This window comes from Dermacentor variabilis, chromosome 10 (genome assembly GCF_050947875.1).
Source record: "Dermacentor variabilis isolate Ectoservices chromosome 10, ASM5094787v1, whole genome shotgun sequence".
Taxonomy (NCBI): Eukaryota; Metazoa; Arthropoda; class Arachnida; order Ixodida; family Ixodidae; genus Dermacentor; species Dermacentor variabilis.
In genome coordinates this window covers 54,439,204-54,455,110 of record NC_134577.1, presented here as the reverse complement: position 1 = coordinate 54,455,110, position 15,907 = coordinate 54,439,204, and the positions used below count along the sequence as shown (strand labels likewise).

The following is a 15,907-nucleotide window of genomic DNA, read 5'->3' as shown; positions in this document are numbered from 1 at the left end:
TATAGCGTTGCGCTGCTAAACTCGAGTTCACGTGTTCAAACCAGGTTACTGAATTCGATGCGGACGAAATGGAAATACATTCGTTGCTTCCGTTTAGCTGCACGATAAGGAACCCCAGGTGGTGAGAACTGAACAGGGTGACTCATAATAATATCACCGGACGTAAAACGCCAGAATTGCTCTAATTAAAAAAAGAGTGGTAGCTACGTCGTTCCTCTTTTTTCTAGGCGTAGAAACGAAATAAATTATAAACGAAAGAAAAGTTAGACAGGCATAATACATTGCGCGCGCTGGTATATTTAATCTCTAGCTTAATTTTGAAGCTAGCATATGTAGCCGCCCCGGAAACATACCTAACTACCTAGGTATGTTTTCGGGGCGGCTGCCTATTTTAGCTTCAAATTAAGCTAAAGACTAAATATACCAGCGTACTCAATGTATTATGCCTGTCTAGGCAGATTAGCAGAAAATAATATCGCGTGAAGTAAATAATCAATGAAAATATTTTTAACTGTATTTGTCTTCGCAACTTTTCCTCTGGAAGTACGCGTGAAAGTCCAGCCTGTGGTGGCGCTGCGATCCAAGTGGTCAGGGCCGCATCCAGGTCGCCCCGTTGGGTACTGCTGGCGATGCTTCTCGGAAAGGTCATTCGTACTACTTCGCGTGCTGGTATATGGGTCCAGGCTGCTCAAGCGGTATTTATAATTGCATATGACATGTATTTGTGCCTAAGGCAAGGTTCCCAGGTTCCCAGTTTACTTTCTTGTTTATATTTACCGAAATCTTACACGTGCTGTATGACGCTTCGAGGGTGTGTATATAGCGACGAGAACGGGAAATAAATCTGTTGTTGAAAGTTAGCGCTGTGTTTGTCACATGTGCCTTTCTGTTGTCCTTGTTCAGCTTGCGCTACAACACAATAAGTCATTAGTAACCCATTGCTGCAAGAAGATCGAAATAAGCGCTGAATTGAAAACTGCCGCCTGGATATCACAGACATATTTAGAGGGTTAAAAATTTGTTTCTCTTCCACTAATGGCGTGTCAGTGGGTCGGCCGCTGCCAATCGGGGCGTCGCTAATCGTGTCGTCCCCCGGACTATATAGCCGTATTGCTCAGCTCCATGCAAAGCCAATCCTGGTCATTTTGTTCTGGCATGGAAGCGGAGCGTGCTATCTCAAAGAACTACGCAGCGTCAACCGCCATTGGAGCGTCAAGCGGCAGCCACATCGGGGGTCGCTGTCGGTACCAGCTGCTCATCCACATCTGCGCCCACCTTCTGCACTAGCTGGTCGTCCTCGTCTTCGTAAATAACCACGTTCGGCACTACCTGGTCCTCTTCCGCCGCAAGTTCTACATTCCTCATGCTCCGGTTAGCTTGCGCTTGACTTCGCCGGGACGCGTCGTTCTCGTGCGAGCGGCGCCGGCGATGAATCCCTGAAGCGGCGGTTGGCGCCGTGTCCGCCCCTCGTTGCGTTCTCGCCGTGTCGGAGGGTTTGTTGCCCGGATCTAACCTCTCGAAGGAGTTTCGACTGGAGCCCGAAGACGAGCCGGCCTCCCTCCAATCGCGCTCCGATATCCAGCCGGGCATCCGGGACTCGGCAGCCTTGGATAACAGCCGCGTCCGAGGCGTCTTGGTTTTGTCACTGCCAACTCCCTGCTTGGAACACAGCCTGTGCCGAAATGCCAGCAACGTATATTTTTTACACGACCCAGTGAAAGCCGCTCACGTAATGACGCTCGTACTTCTACAACTAAATGTATAAAAGTACAGCAGCTATCTCTATCACCGGGAACACCGGAACACCCATCACTCGACATGCAGCCACAACATTCTGGCGAGCGGCTGGTTGACGCTCGTAGTCGGCAGCCTTCGAGGGGGCGCCACTGCGCTACCCGTTCCCGCTCGCCCATCCTCTAGTACAGCCTGCTGCCAGATCGAAAGTTAACGCGCGTGATCACGAGACCGCGTGCGGATTTAGTTATTTCCAAAGACCCCGCGTAGCGACCATAATCGACGAAGTGCCAACTCATATCGGGAGTGGGTCCATTTAAGCCGCTAAAGCTTCAACATACGAGGGTGATACGCCTGTTTAAAGCGGCACACCATTCCCGGTTGTGTCAAGGCATGATTACAGTGCTAAAACGACGCGAACTAAGTAACAAGGGCAGTTCATTTTTTTTTTTTGCGTAATCCGAAACTAACCTTTTCGCGTAGCCCTCACTGGGCGTTGAGGCTGAGGAACAGCCGGCCTCGTGGCGCCTCCGCTTCGAGACCAGCGGTTTCTCGGCTGGCCTAGTTGACGGTTGCTTGCCCGGCGGGGGTGATTTCTCTTCATTGCGGCCTTGCGAGCCGGACAGCCTGCGTCTAAGAACGACGTCAATACAACCTGTATCTGCACATGACGCTGCAAGGGCCAGGCAAGTATTTAATTGAATCGTGCCAATAAAAAATTTAATTCCCTAGGTTCTCGTGCTCAAACCTTAATGCGAGTACGTGGCACGCCCAACTTTCTAGTAAAAACGAACATCTTTCATGTATTGTTGCTAAGCGAAAGGAAATGAAGTGGAAAGGACCGTATTTCTTGAGACTGTTGCCTCGGGCTTGCTTCCTGATGCAGGCTGAGGTGTAGGAAAGCGGAGACGAGACAGCGAGAAGAGGAGATTATTTGAACAAGTCCCACCGCCTGGGATGCTTTATTGAAGGTGCGATTTCAATAAGGCCACCACTGCTCTAGCTTAACGGATATGGTGTTGGGCTTCAGAGCTGAAGGCTGCGCGTTCTGTCCCGGCCGAAGGGGACGCATTATTTTTAATGCGTATCACTATTTGGCCTCATTCTGTGTACTTTGCGTGAGGTCGGTAGGTACTTCCTCTCTCGACACACCTCGGATTTATGTAAAGAAATGCGTGACTGCCACTGGAGTTGAGCCTCTGCTTTAGGGACACAGCAGCACAATTGTCAAACCACTCGGCCCCGGTCGCACACATACTCCTCTCGGGTCAAAGCAGACTAGCTCTCCGAAGCGTTTTCGGCGCGCGCACCACGTGACAGTTTATAATGTTCTTTCGACGCGACAGCTCGCGCGCTTTCAGGGGTGGTGTTAGAACGCGCCCCCGACTGGGGGATCGGCCCACATTCCGCTGTACTTCCTCGCTGCGGCTAACGCTAGGCAGAAACTGTTACGTGGTGCGGTTTTTATCGTAGGCCCAGGTCGAACAGCTCACAACGTTTCGTTGCCGGAGTGTGACTGCAATTGCTTTAATATACGCCACCGGAAATAGTATGGTTTCATAACACTTAGTCGCTAATGACGTCCCGATGAGTTTCTTTCACTCACGCTCGCCTAGTACTTATATAAGTAGGACGCATCGAACAATCAGCATGCCGTAACCTCGTGCAGAAAGGCCGGAGTCGCGCTTTCGTCGTCACCATAGACTAGCGGCTGTCATCACACAAAAGTTCGTTATCGATACATAGGTCTTCATCTAGCGCAAATACGTTGATCGACTTTTGGTAACGCTGTGCGTAATACTTAACAATGCAGGGTATCTAACTACCAGTAAAATACTTCGCATAACAGCGAGTTCTACAATGAATGGAATCTGCTGCCTTTATTTAAAAAAAATCCTATAGGCCTGCTATCTTAATACGGGCATTCAACTTCAAACTGGCTTGTTTGCTGGACAAGGCCCGACATGTGCAGTCCGGTCCACTCTTACAGGGAACAAGGGAGTGCGTGGCGGGCGGTCCACGGAGCGCTAAGTGCCGGTGAGATTTGGAAACGCGGAGCATGCGCATAAATTCATAATGGCGGTGCGTGTCCCGCAATGTCTGCTAGTTCTCCGCCCCAGCGCTCGGCGCGCTTTAGCGAGCGCTGGCCTTTAGGGATTTTTTTTTTCTTCTTTTTCGCAGTGTGAAGCACCTGATACCAACCCTTCCTCCCGTTTGTTGAACAGGCGGGCGTTTTATGGTAGGTAGGTTTAGCTTGGTAGGCGCGCTGCATCGGGCTTGAATGGACTTGTCTGTTACGAAAAGTGGCCAGTTGCTGCGAACAGTATGTGAAAAACATGTGACTAGAGTCCGGGGTTCCTTCGTAACCATTATTCGTGTAAATTTTCTCAGCTGAGAGCAGCGCTTGGTCCTATTTTCATTACACAGATCAGCATTGTTTTCTTTTGTTGCGTTTTACAGGGCATGGACAAGTGCCATCAGGCCAGCTTTGCATCCTTCTAAAGTCGTGTTGCTAGTTCTGGCTCCATAAACCCTGTATAACAAAAGTACAATGAATAAATTTTCTCCTCCACGTTTACTTCCACGTGTCGTTATTTCACGGCGCGCGCATGTTGGTGTAGCAGAATAATTTTCATAACACGGCACTTCTGATTGAGATTGCAAATATACGAACCGTGCCGCTTCTGCGGACGTTGCTTCGACGAGCGAGAAAGCTAGTCCAGTTGAAACTGGCGAAGAGTGCAGCAACAAATAACAAAAAAAAACATCTTTTTCTGCTCGCTCATTACCCGACGAGCAGCAGGCAGGGTGGCGGCTAGATAAATCGCACCGCGGAAAAAAAACGGATCCGCTCTCCGACGTTTGCCGAGCACACAGGCGGAGAAGCAGCAGACGAAGCGGGGCACGCGCCGACCTTACGACTCTGTGCGCATGCGCCACGTTTACAAATATCGCCGCAAGTTAGCGCCGCGCGGGCAGCCGGTCACGCGCTTGCGCGTTCCCTTTAAGAGTCGCTCGTACTGTACGCGTACATGCGCTCAACACTCAAGCGCCCACTTTTCGGCAATATGTCAAACAAGCGGAATGCGTTGCTGAAAGAAATTACATCCTGAAGTGGTATGCGCCTAAGCGGCAGTTTATGTATGAGGCAGGCAATAATTGGAGACTAATTTTTTCTACCTAGGGTTCCTTACCATGCACGTAAATCTAAGCACGCGGGCAGTTGCGCACATCACCCCCACAGAAAGGCGGTCGCCGCGTCCGAGGATCGAACCAGCGACCTCGTGCTCATCAGCACAATTCCGTGGCCATTGGGATACCGCGGATGATCGCGCTTCCTAAAAGAAAACTGTCGCCAGCCACCGTCTTTACAGCGTGTCATAACTCAAACACATGGCATTTGTCAGCGCACCTTCATAGCCAACTGTTGTACTTGTCGCCTACAGCGTCGATACCGTCAGCTTTCTGTCAGTGCTTCGAAATCTTGTGCACGCGACCCCGTGTCGCAAATGGCATCACCTTTTTTTACTGAAGGCTTTGCGGCGCCACGGTACATCAACTTCACTAATCTAACAGGACATGAACAAAGTTGTGGTGTTGGCTAATGTTCGATTTTGATGAGTCTAGCTTCTAGTTCAGCAGCTACCCTCAAGCCTTAACCAAAGTTGCCTAAGCCGTTGGCGATTCTTTAACTTGATCATAACAAGCTGCAAATATATCCTTCCCGATTTTTTCTTTAACTTGGTGTGGACTTGAAGCTGACAGTATCAAAAGAACGAAAAGGAGGACATAACCGGCTTCGTGTGAGTGGACACATGCTATGATCACGAAGATGATTTCATAATGACAGCGCGATTCCATTCTTTCACGTTTCTTTTGGATAAAGAGTTACGAACGAAACCGTGACAAGTATCAATGAAAGGCAATTAGTTCCGCTTGTCAAATGAACACCCACATATCGCAGGTACAGTTTCGTCGGCCTGTGTGTATTACACAAATATTGCTTGAAAACTGCTGGCGAGGTGCACCACACAGCTACAATGTTCCTCTAGGTTTATGATAAAATAAATATTTCCTAGTGCATTCTAATGAGCTTAGGTTGGAGGAACCAGGCTGTTGTGCACGTCAAGCATCTTAGTGTTTCTGCATAACGCGCACCACGCTATAATATCAAACGGTGATGGTGAAAACACAAATTAATGGTACGTGTTACGACCGCCTTACAGGAGACAACGTTGGAAGCCCCGCAACGTCCTGCATGTTTCTTTGCAAGAAGACTTACTTGCTCATAGGACGGCCGTATTATCTCTGACGCAGACGCCCTTTTTTGTCGGTGTTGGGCTGCGATGACACCAACAGCCCTAGCCGTGCATGTAGTTCAGGGCTCCAGCCACAGTCGAGCTGTACCGGTACTTGAGTTGCGTCGCCGCTCGTTCAGGCACATTAGCCGGCCACTTGAGTGGCTTTGACGTTCATTAATGCTGCGCGCGCACTTCCAACAGACTTTAGTGGCCGCTTTCAGTAGCAACGGCCAGCAAGTACATCATAAAGAGAATCGAGACTTACCTAGCAGATTACTATCCGCTTCAAGCCGGCAGACTCGGTTCACAAAAATTTGCCCCTTGACACCACTTTTTTTGCTCTCTATGCTTCATGTACACGTTGCAGATTCTTACGTTCATGCTAAGCACACGCACTATGATACCAACGCGATGAAAAGGCAATGTGCGCCATAGTCACAACGCGTGGCTTCTTGTCGTGTGTCACGCTGTCGCAAGATGAAAAGGCACGTGACTAAGCGCACAGCGTGAGAGTTCTACCGCAGCCATCTCGCGGGGACGTCACGTGATATTCAACGTCCTCTTGATCACGCCCATACGCCAAAACGGGTCGTCCCTCAGCGCGTCGTCATTGCCTTATTCGTTCTTGGAGTAGTCGCCAAGGTGAACGTTCAGGAGTATTTCCATGCTCGGTCGCAGGTTGGTAGACGGTTTTGCCAGGTCCTTACAACGCGCAGGCAGCCATAAACGTGCTTTTTGAAACAATTTCATGCACCTTCAAAGTCATAGCGCCATGCACGCAACAAGGGATCCAATGGCTGCGGTTATTGTTTTCAAGAAGGATGCGCACATTTGCTCAAGCTGTGAAGTGACTCATCCAAAACTAAACTGGAGAGCGACCATTGCTTTAAACAGTACGGCGTTTCATGCATAGCTGACAATGGCGCCAAGGCTAGAAAGATTTCTCTTGCTACAGGTATTCACAACCCAAGAAATCGCTCCTCACACATGATAGGAAAATGTACGCATGTGCTTGTAATATTATGCACTAACTCTCATATCCTGATGATACAAAATATGACGTAAATTACCACTGAAGGATGTCACAGATCTTAACTTAGTTACCGCCCAACGAGCGGAGGGACATGTTTCGGCGACCAGCGGTCACAGCACAGTGCTTGTTGTCGCGACCAAAATATGGTATATGTCGCGTTATGGAGGCAGAAAGATATACCACCGCCGCTCAAGTTTGTACAGCGATGGAGCGTTATTAGCTGCACAAAGGTGAACCCCGTTAAGATGAAAAGTGCACGTAATTTCGGATAAGCATGTAAGTAATCTTTTTTCTGTCTGTTCAAACCTGTGTGAGATTATTTCATTATACCTTAAAATTATGGATCCACGTATCATAGGTGTATATATATATATACACATATATATATATATATATATATATATATATATATATATATATATATATATATATATATATGTATATATATATATATATATATATATATATATATATATATATATATATATATATATATATATATATATATATATATATATATATATATACATATATATGTGTGTGTGTGTGTGTGTGTGTGTGTGTGTGTGTGTGTGTGTGTGTTTTCCTGCGCTTGTTGTTTTTCTCCTCTTAGCTCCTCTTAGCCACTGACAGCTATCGATCCAAATAATGTTGGTATATCTATTTTTGATGTTCGTGAAAAATAAAATTCGATCGATCGATTTATTCGTCAATATGCATTCCCGATCCTTGCTTCTTAAGCAGGGCAATTATTTTTGCGCGTTCCAAGTCGGAAGTTATCCATGCGTTCATGGGGGAGTAATTAACTGAGAAGCGATGGTCGGGCGGGCAAACGTATTCTTTTTCTTGCTCGTGCCACCCCACGTCACTCGCTCCGCGTGACACGCACCTTGTTCTTGTTCCGCGCGCTGACCGACCACAGAAAAGGACCAGGCGCACTTGAAATTCTTTTCTTTTTCGTTTTTACTGGAGATCTCCACCAAATAAGACCTTGGCGTGACTGGGGCACTTTGCGGGGTTACTCTTCCTGCCGTCAAAAGGAAAGGCAAGCTGCGGAAGATTTTACCGTAGACGAAGTGCAATTCAATTGCGACTTAAGAGTCAGGGATGGACACTATAGAAGGTCGATGCATATTATATGCCGTATTGGGATAATATTTGGGCATATTGGATATGTAAGATGATACATTCGGAAAGACGTGTACGAGTATCTCTATTTTTGTTACATCCTTCGAAGTATCATGTACTTTAACAAACAAATTACAGATGGCAAAATCCGCGAAAGAACCCACAACCACTGAGCCAAGCGATCAACGGCACTCAAATTTTATAAGTAACGACACTTTATAATACCTCATTTTTAAGTACCCTAACACGACTGAAAACGTTTAATGGTAGATGGCACTGTAGTGAGTACAATTTTTAAGCTTTCGCTATATAACCCTTTTAATTACATTTAATAGGCAGACGTTACCACCACGCATTGGAAATCAACACAGCTTTCATAGCACTGTCTTTCCAGAGAATTTTTGCCTAGAACCATTTTCGATGAATACTTTCTAGTGAACCCGTCCTTGCCGTAGTGTTTGTATTGCTCAGAAGCAATCCTTTCTTGGCGTGTTTTCTTTTTTTTTCTTTTTTTTTTCGCGTGATTTCGCGTGGTTTGTGTCTAGTTGGGCGACATCTACGACACCGATAAGCAGGATGCCCAAAGTTTGGTATCTACGCAGGCGGCCGTAGCTGACCCTGAGCAGACGACAGACGGCGTCTTCCGGAAGCACGTGATTATTATCGAAATTGCAAAGCTGATTTTTGCTTCCTCCCCCCAAACCCGTTCCTCAATAAATATACACGGCAACAACAGGCAGAAGCGGCCTGATCCAAACACCTTTCTTGATCGATGTCAGCTATCGGCCAATAGCAGCCGCGTATGAGAATCTTTTATATTACGAAATAAAGCGCCCAGGAAAGGAGCGAGGGTCAGGGTTCAATTGACAAAAGAGCGTTGCTTGCGAGTTCCACGGGTCTTGCATGACTGCAAAATTTGGCTGAGATGTTCAGAGCAGCGTATTCTATCTGCGGTGTTTTCACCATGCGCAATTGGCGGTTCAGGACCCCTTTGGGGTGATCAGTCGTGGAAAGGTTCACCCTAACTTTAGGTGGATGGCTTTACGCGATGAAGCATAATACGGCGCCTTCTGATGAGCAGATTCCCGTATGATTATGGAAGATTAAATAGAATAGCTTAAGGCATAACCTGCCTCATCCTTAAAACAACGGTCTCGCACCATGTGTTTTTTTCGTTGTGGTTACACTTAAACGCGTTGTTACACACACACACACTCATTGTTGTTACACTTGTCTCCCCAGGACGAACCTTACTGCAAAGGATTTGATTTTTTTATGCATTAAGATGGGCACCACAAACCGGTGCCACACAGGCCAGGCACACTCCGAAATTGGCAGAACATTTTTTATTGGCTGCTTCTTTTACGTCAATGCCTACGTGTTTTAGTCTTCGTCATGCACCTCTATCTACGGTATTAACATGTTCCAACCAAGAGCCATCCTCTGACAGCAGAATACCTAAATATATGAAATAGATTGTTTTTTTTTTATTTCTGGGCCACTAAACAAATATATCTGATTTTGTTAATATTTGTACTAAAGCTGTAGTACACACATTTATTTATGTTAAGACACACGCAATTAGTGACACACTATTTTTCTGTGGGCTTCACGTCGGCCGCCAGTGTAAAACAATGTCTTATTAGATACCTTTGCATACAATACACAATCATCCACAAGCAATCGTGTTCGGATTTCGATACCATCACAAATAATAATATTATAAAAAAAGAAGAAAGGGAAGCGGTCGCAGCATGGAGCTTTGCCGCACACCTGACGTAAAAACAAGATAATTTCAGCAACTGCCATTCAAAACAACTCTTCTTCGACGTACTGACTTATGAACACTTCGTTAGAACCTGTTTACTCGTTCTTAATACCGCTAATCTCACCTGGTAAACCTATATAACGTTACTAACAATGCAAACGAATATTGGGCTAGTTGTTCCGCTAGTTTTATAATGCACTATCCTCTCTCGAGTAACTACTAAAGAAATTAAAATACGAATGAAGTTAGAGTGTCATCTGCCATGTGCGATTACATTAATCCTTCCAGGGTCGGTTTTTTTCGCCATGTGCGACCGCCCATGGTCGGTTTTCTTACTGCAGATTTCAGTTCTTCAATGGAACCTACGTCGAAAAAATTTAACATACCTTTTCTAGGGTGACCGTAAAGTGAGAAAAAAAAATATTTTGCGTTAATATATATGGACTGTTTATTCATGAATAACAATAAAAAATGGAAATAAACTTATAAGAATTTGATGCATTGTTATACACATAATTCAAAGCTTTGAATATGCGCACACGAGAATACTTCGCAAGTCTCAAACGTGCCTGCTCTTACACTAATATATACGTCCATAGCGTAATTGAACTGCGTAGGCGAGCGCACTCAAGAGAACTGTGTGGTTGTGTGCCCGTCAAAAAAGACAATCGTGTGACAAACTTCCCCTAATCTTCATCTTATCGCCAACCACAGGCATTTAGTTTTAGCGAGTCTCCAAAAAAAAAGAAGAGGATCCTTCGTGTACGGGCACCCCTGTGAGCAATAAACGAGCGAGTAACAGATAGTCACGCTTTGAGCGATTAGTAACGAGATAGCCACCAGTTTTGCGAGTGCAAAAAACCTAAACCGCCCGCGGAACAAAACCCAAACTGCCGACCGCCCGCGAGCGCCAATACGCGCGCCGAAGCAAACGAACCATGCGACGAAAACCGAGAGATGTAGTCGCGAGAAAAAAAGTTCCTTGTATTCCCGCATAGAAGTAGCACATGCCAGGAAAGAAAATGTTAGGAAATTGGTGCGCTTTTTAAACGTATAGATGCATGGCACCGTAAATATACGGCATCGACCATTTTGGACTTGTTCGCGGCGCCGAATATTTACGTCATTGACCTTGAAAGGGTTAACTTTATTACCTCATTAGAGCTTATCCAAATTACTCCACTCGTTTTATAAGTTCGGCTTATGATCAAATCCTTACTCTAACCGCAAAAAAAGTATTGAAATTCCAACTCTTAACTGATATCTCGATCACAACATTTATCACTTCGTATTGATTGCCTTTGCGGTGTACGCATCGAATCTAGTCACACGATCTTTCTTTTTTCACACAACGCTTTTTTTTTGCCTCGCACATCCCTCGCATACAATCACCTTCGCACAGCAATCTTAAAAAATACTAATATTCGCAAGTTTCCAGCAACATTAACTAGCACACCTTGTGCACCCGCTGCTGCTCAGGGCTATGGTGTTGGGCTGCTGAGCACGAGGTGGCGGGATTGAATCCTGACCACGGCGGCCGCATTTTGACGGGGGCGAAATAACCCCGGGTGGCCTAAATTTCCGGAGTCCTCCAGTAAGGCTTGCCTCATTATCAGATAGTGGTTTTGGCACGTAAAACCCCATAATTTAATTTTTTAGCGCACCTTGTGTAACCTGATTTAGCTATTTACTGACAACACTCGTTTTTATTGCTTTATGATATCAGGTAATGCTACTTACTCTAAAGCTGAGTTCCTGGTGCATACGGAGCTTTTCGTTTTACAGCGAAGCCGTATATGGCTAGCCGATTCATCCGTCCATCCGTCGCCTGTACGCCGAAAACTCCTCCGGCGCAACACCATGCGGATGCACGAACAAAAAAAAAGTGATAGACATGCGATTGGCTGAGCCAGTAATGACGTCGTTGCTCTCCGTTACACCCTAGCGCGCGCGCAGCAATTTCTCCCTGGCTCCGAAATGGGTTCCGGCTCCGCGGCTCCGAAAAAACAGAACGCAAATTTTCCCAGAAATCATCTTGCAAGGCAACTGCCAGAAAACACGCTTTCTAAGAACAAGCTTTTATAGTGATCTGGCCTTACTTATTACCACACGGAAGACTTCTGCCACATGTGAAGAAAACTATTATACATGCGTCGACTGGTGTCGCGTATGTTTCATTGCAATTGCAAAATGTTCCAGTGGCAGCTGCTTGGCGTGTTGTTGCCCTGGCATCATAAACAACGGGTAATGCTTGGTATCTCTATGCGCGTATGCGACCCGATTTGAGAAGTTTCCGAAGAATACTAAAAGCGTGGTGCCCACATTACCAACAGGTATTTTCTTTGTGTTTGTGCTGAAGTGTTTTCTGAGAGCAGGTTTGTCGAAAAAAGTCTGTCAGTGAATAAAGCGCGCACAGCGCATGTATTTCATTATTTACTGTAATTTGAAAAGTGACGAAGTAGGCTAACACGCTCTTAGTGGAATCGACCCTATACATTAAAGTATAGGAAGTAGATGTAGTGCTACAGCGTGAAGTATGCAGTGAATATCTGTGAGCAGATTATACGTGTTAAAATAACACTGAAGAATTAAGAAGAAGGATGCAGCTTTAGAGAAGATAAAGCAGCAAGGTTACCAAACGTCATGCGAAAATACATTTAGGGGGTTAATTATTAAATGTTTATGCTGTGCTTTAATTTGTTCCGGACTTCCGTTCAATGTTGAAGTAAAGCAGGAAACATCTGTCTTCAACTCACTGCGAAGGTGCCTTCTAGTCATGTCAGCTCGGAATTTAAGAAACGTTCTGCTTGGCCAGTTGGGTTTCCGACGTCAGCGTAACATTCGCACATGTCCATTACTAATCCTGCAGATTCTCCACTTTGTGCTTCAGATTCTTCAGTCGCGTAAGCAGTTCGGCGTATTCGAAAGTGCCAGTGTGATTGTAGTACCAGTCGTCCATTTTGTTACCCGACAGGTGGAGTTTCGGTTTCAATACTGCCTCGTAATGCTCGTAGAACTCGGTAAATTGTTTCACAACGACGTCCCTCAAGGTCGACGGTAAGGAAGAAGTGCCCTGGAGGCATGCCTCAACGTTGTCGCACACGGCTACTCTGATCGTCTCGTACTCTACAACGGCATTGTAGCTGCTGGCGAGGTCTACCATTTGTCCTTTCCCGATTCCGGGCTCGTTGTAGATGGGGTGTTCGTTCAAGAGTGACTGGATCGAAATGAGCACGCTTGCTATGCACTGCGCAGGGCTCCAGCCTGTGCCAAGGATGTTGAGACAAATAGAGCCGCTCTTATTAAGGTTTGGGTTAAACCGCACCTTTCCAGAGCCTGTGGTAAGGAACTTCACAGTTGGCGGCTGATAAGGATACTCCGGTGGGCACTTTATCAGGAACTCGAAAAAGCCCCCCTCGTACGGCGTTCCGGATGGACCAACCACTAGGGCGTGGATTCTGCTCACGTCGTTCTCATCCGGCTCGATGAATATTCCCGGAGCTGGGTCGGCGAAGATGTCCGCGATGTCGTTCTTAATCCTTGTCAGGAACGAAGGCGCGTCGTCTCGCTTGAATGGACCGGCGCCTGCAGACTTGATGCCTTGCCCAGCTTTACTGGGTGCAGCCGGAGAAGCTTCTTGTGCGGTGAACATTTTCACCGTTAAGGTGAAACAACTCCAAGCAGTTGGAAAAATTTCGACGCCGTTAAGTACGTCCCGAGCCAATCAAATATGACGCCTTCATCTTCCTCCGCTACTGACTTGTGGCCACCATTCGAGTTTGACATAACACTGATATTTTTTGTGATAATAAATTTTACCCATGAAAGGGAAATTATTATTGGAGAGTGCCTGTAAGGTTAAGCAATCAAAGCATCGCTGAATTATTTCGGTGGGTGTGCTTTAGTGCTCGACTGATGAAACCCGGCGCCAGTTCCGCTTGAGAAGATTACGCCATCCCACCTCACTGCTCAATCACGCTCATTTTCGTTTTCTTTTCTGATTTCAGTTGCGAAAGATTTCTTTGTTTAAATTATGGGGCTTTGCGCGCTAATACCATGATCTGATTATTAGGCACGCCGTAGTGGGGGACTCCGGAAATTCGGACCACCATGGAAATTCGGCCGCCGGTGTGTGAAAGTTTAAACGTATATTGCAATAAATATTGATGTATTTAGGATTTGATGCCCCTTCAGGTAACTTAGTCATGTTGTTGTGTCGCGTCCTGCAGTTCAATATATTTTGATGCTCAATCAAATCTTTACTTCTTCTGCAATGCCTCCCCGTCCCCCTGGTGGATTAGAGGTCCGGTTACCACTGACTATCGCGTATTTTGCCTTGCTGGTTTATGAAATGTTGGCTTTCCGGTCCCCACAGTGCGAGGGATCTGCATAATATTTATTTCAAAAACAAATATACAGAAACTCGAGCCGCAAATACACGGCTACCGTCACTTGCACCGCCACTGTCGTGCCGTCGTGTTCGACGTTGCATGTGAGGCTCAGGCTTCCATGGTTGAGGGCATCGACAGACGGGGCAGAACGACGAATCGCTGTTGAGCCCCCGTCAACTATAGGATCAATCGCCTCAGTAGTGGAGCCAGGCCCAACGTTCTGGCGTTCATTACTGGCATGAGCGCTGTGTACACCCCATTATAAGTCAAGGATCATTCCTCTTCAGCTTCTGTGTGCTCTCAGTGGAAGGGCAGGAAACGAGAAGCTTGTGTTGCGTAATATTTTACAGGACGCTGAATGACGCCAACCGATACTGGCGGTCTCATCTCGGGCACCATCAAAGTGCCAAGTCTGCAACGACATGGCCGGTGATCCTAATGATGACATTGCTGTGATACGCCTAGTAGCTGCCAGGCTGCGGTTGCTTCCCCACTGTAAGAGTCACGCTGCGTGCTTCCTCGCACCAGCAAGTCGACCTTGCGTATAGTTAGAACCCTGTCCCAGGTCTCCTAACGCAACGGTAAACATCGCCATCGCTGCCAACGCTTCGCCTTTGAAGTGAACGCTGACTTTTTCTGTCTTCCTTATATAAGACAGGTTCCTAAATATACGTACAAACTCAGGATATTCTAAGGCTCAATTGCGCCGCTAAATCTCGATACTAGTCAATTCTCTGAGAGTGCGCATTGTGCTTGCATCTAGGTATTAATGCCATCAAGCTGTACACCAAAGCCTGAATCACCTGCGTGCTCCACATCTACAATGTGTTGCTGGACGAGCATCTGTGTGTAAATAAAATAACCTCGAATATTACTCTGGACACTGGCATGCTCGCCTTCACGCTAACTCCTATGGATTGCAATGCTATACCGCGCCCTCTTTATGCGATCTCAACGCAAAAATGTCGGAACACAAAAATGTGCAGAAACTTATAGCAACCCTGGATATACTTGTCTTTTTTTCTTTTTAGAGCGCAGCTCTTTGGCGTCCGTTCCTGGGTTTCGCGTCGTCGTCGGCGTTGTCGTCGGCCTCGTAACCAGCTCCGCCCCCCTTTCATCCCCCCAGCGCTAGCAGCGACCGACTGATACCGCTGGATGCCGCTGACGCCGCTAGAGAGTCAAGATAACGTGACTGCATAGAACACCGTCGCCGCCATGCAGAAAGAGGAGGAAAGGGTCCCCCTGTTCTTGTGTGGCGGATAGGGTGCTCTTCAGTTGCCGACGCGCCGGTTATTTCACGTAGGCCCCGGCACGTCGACGAATACGTGACCACCTTCCCACGGCTAGACCTGGTTCTTAGCGCTGCGGAAGCGAGGGTATCATATTGTTTGTGTCGGCATCGGCGGCATTGTCCCTGAAACCAACTCCGCAGCTGGGGTTGACTCACTATCGGCGTCAGCGGCATCAGTCAGTCGCTGCTATCTCTTCCCTCCTCCCTTTATCGTGTTGTCCGCTTGCTGCGCGCGCTTCTGCCCCCATCGTTTGCCGCTGG

General features: G+C 46.8%; 1 protein-coding gene and 1 pseudogene across 1 annotated transcript; both read right to left on the bottom strand.

The window, feature by feature from the left end:
* Positions 1-1,063: 1,063 nt before the first annotated feature.
* Positions 1,064-2,786, bottom strand: LOC142559545 (uncharacterized). The gene is made up of 2 exons (XM_075671126.1): positions 2,206-2,786; positions 1,064-1,672 (listed from the first exon to the last, which is right to left on the bottom strand). The coding sequence occupies exon 2, from the start codon at positions 1,588-1,590 to the stop codon at positions 1,213-1,215; it is 378 nt and encodes a 125-aa protein (XP_075527241.1). The 5' UTR covers positions 1,591-1,672; positions 2,206-2,786; the 3' UTR covers positions 1,064-1,212.
* A 9,967-nt stretch (positions 2,787-12,753) lies between these two features.
* Positions 12,754-13,616, bottom strand: LOC142559250 (ubiquitin-conjugating enzyme E2 Z pseudogene; annotated as a pseudogene).
* Between the last annotated feature and the right edge of the window lie 2,291 nt (positions 13,617-15,907).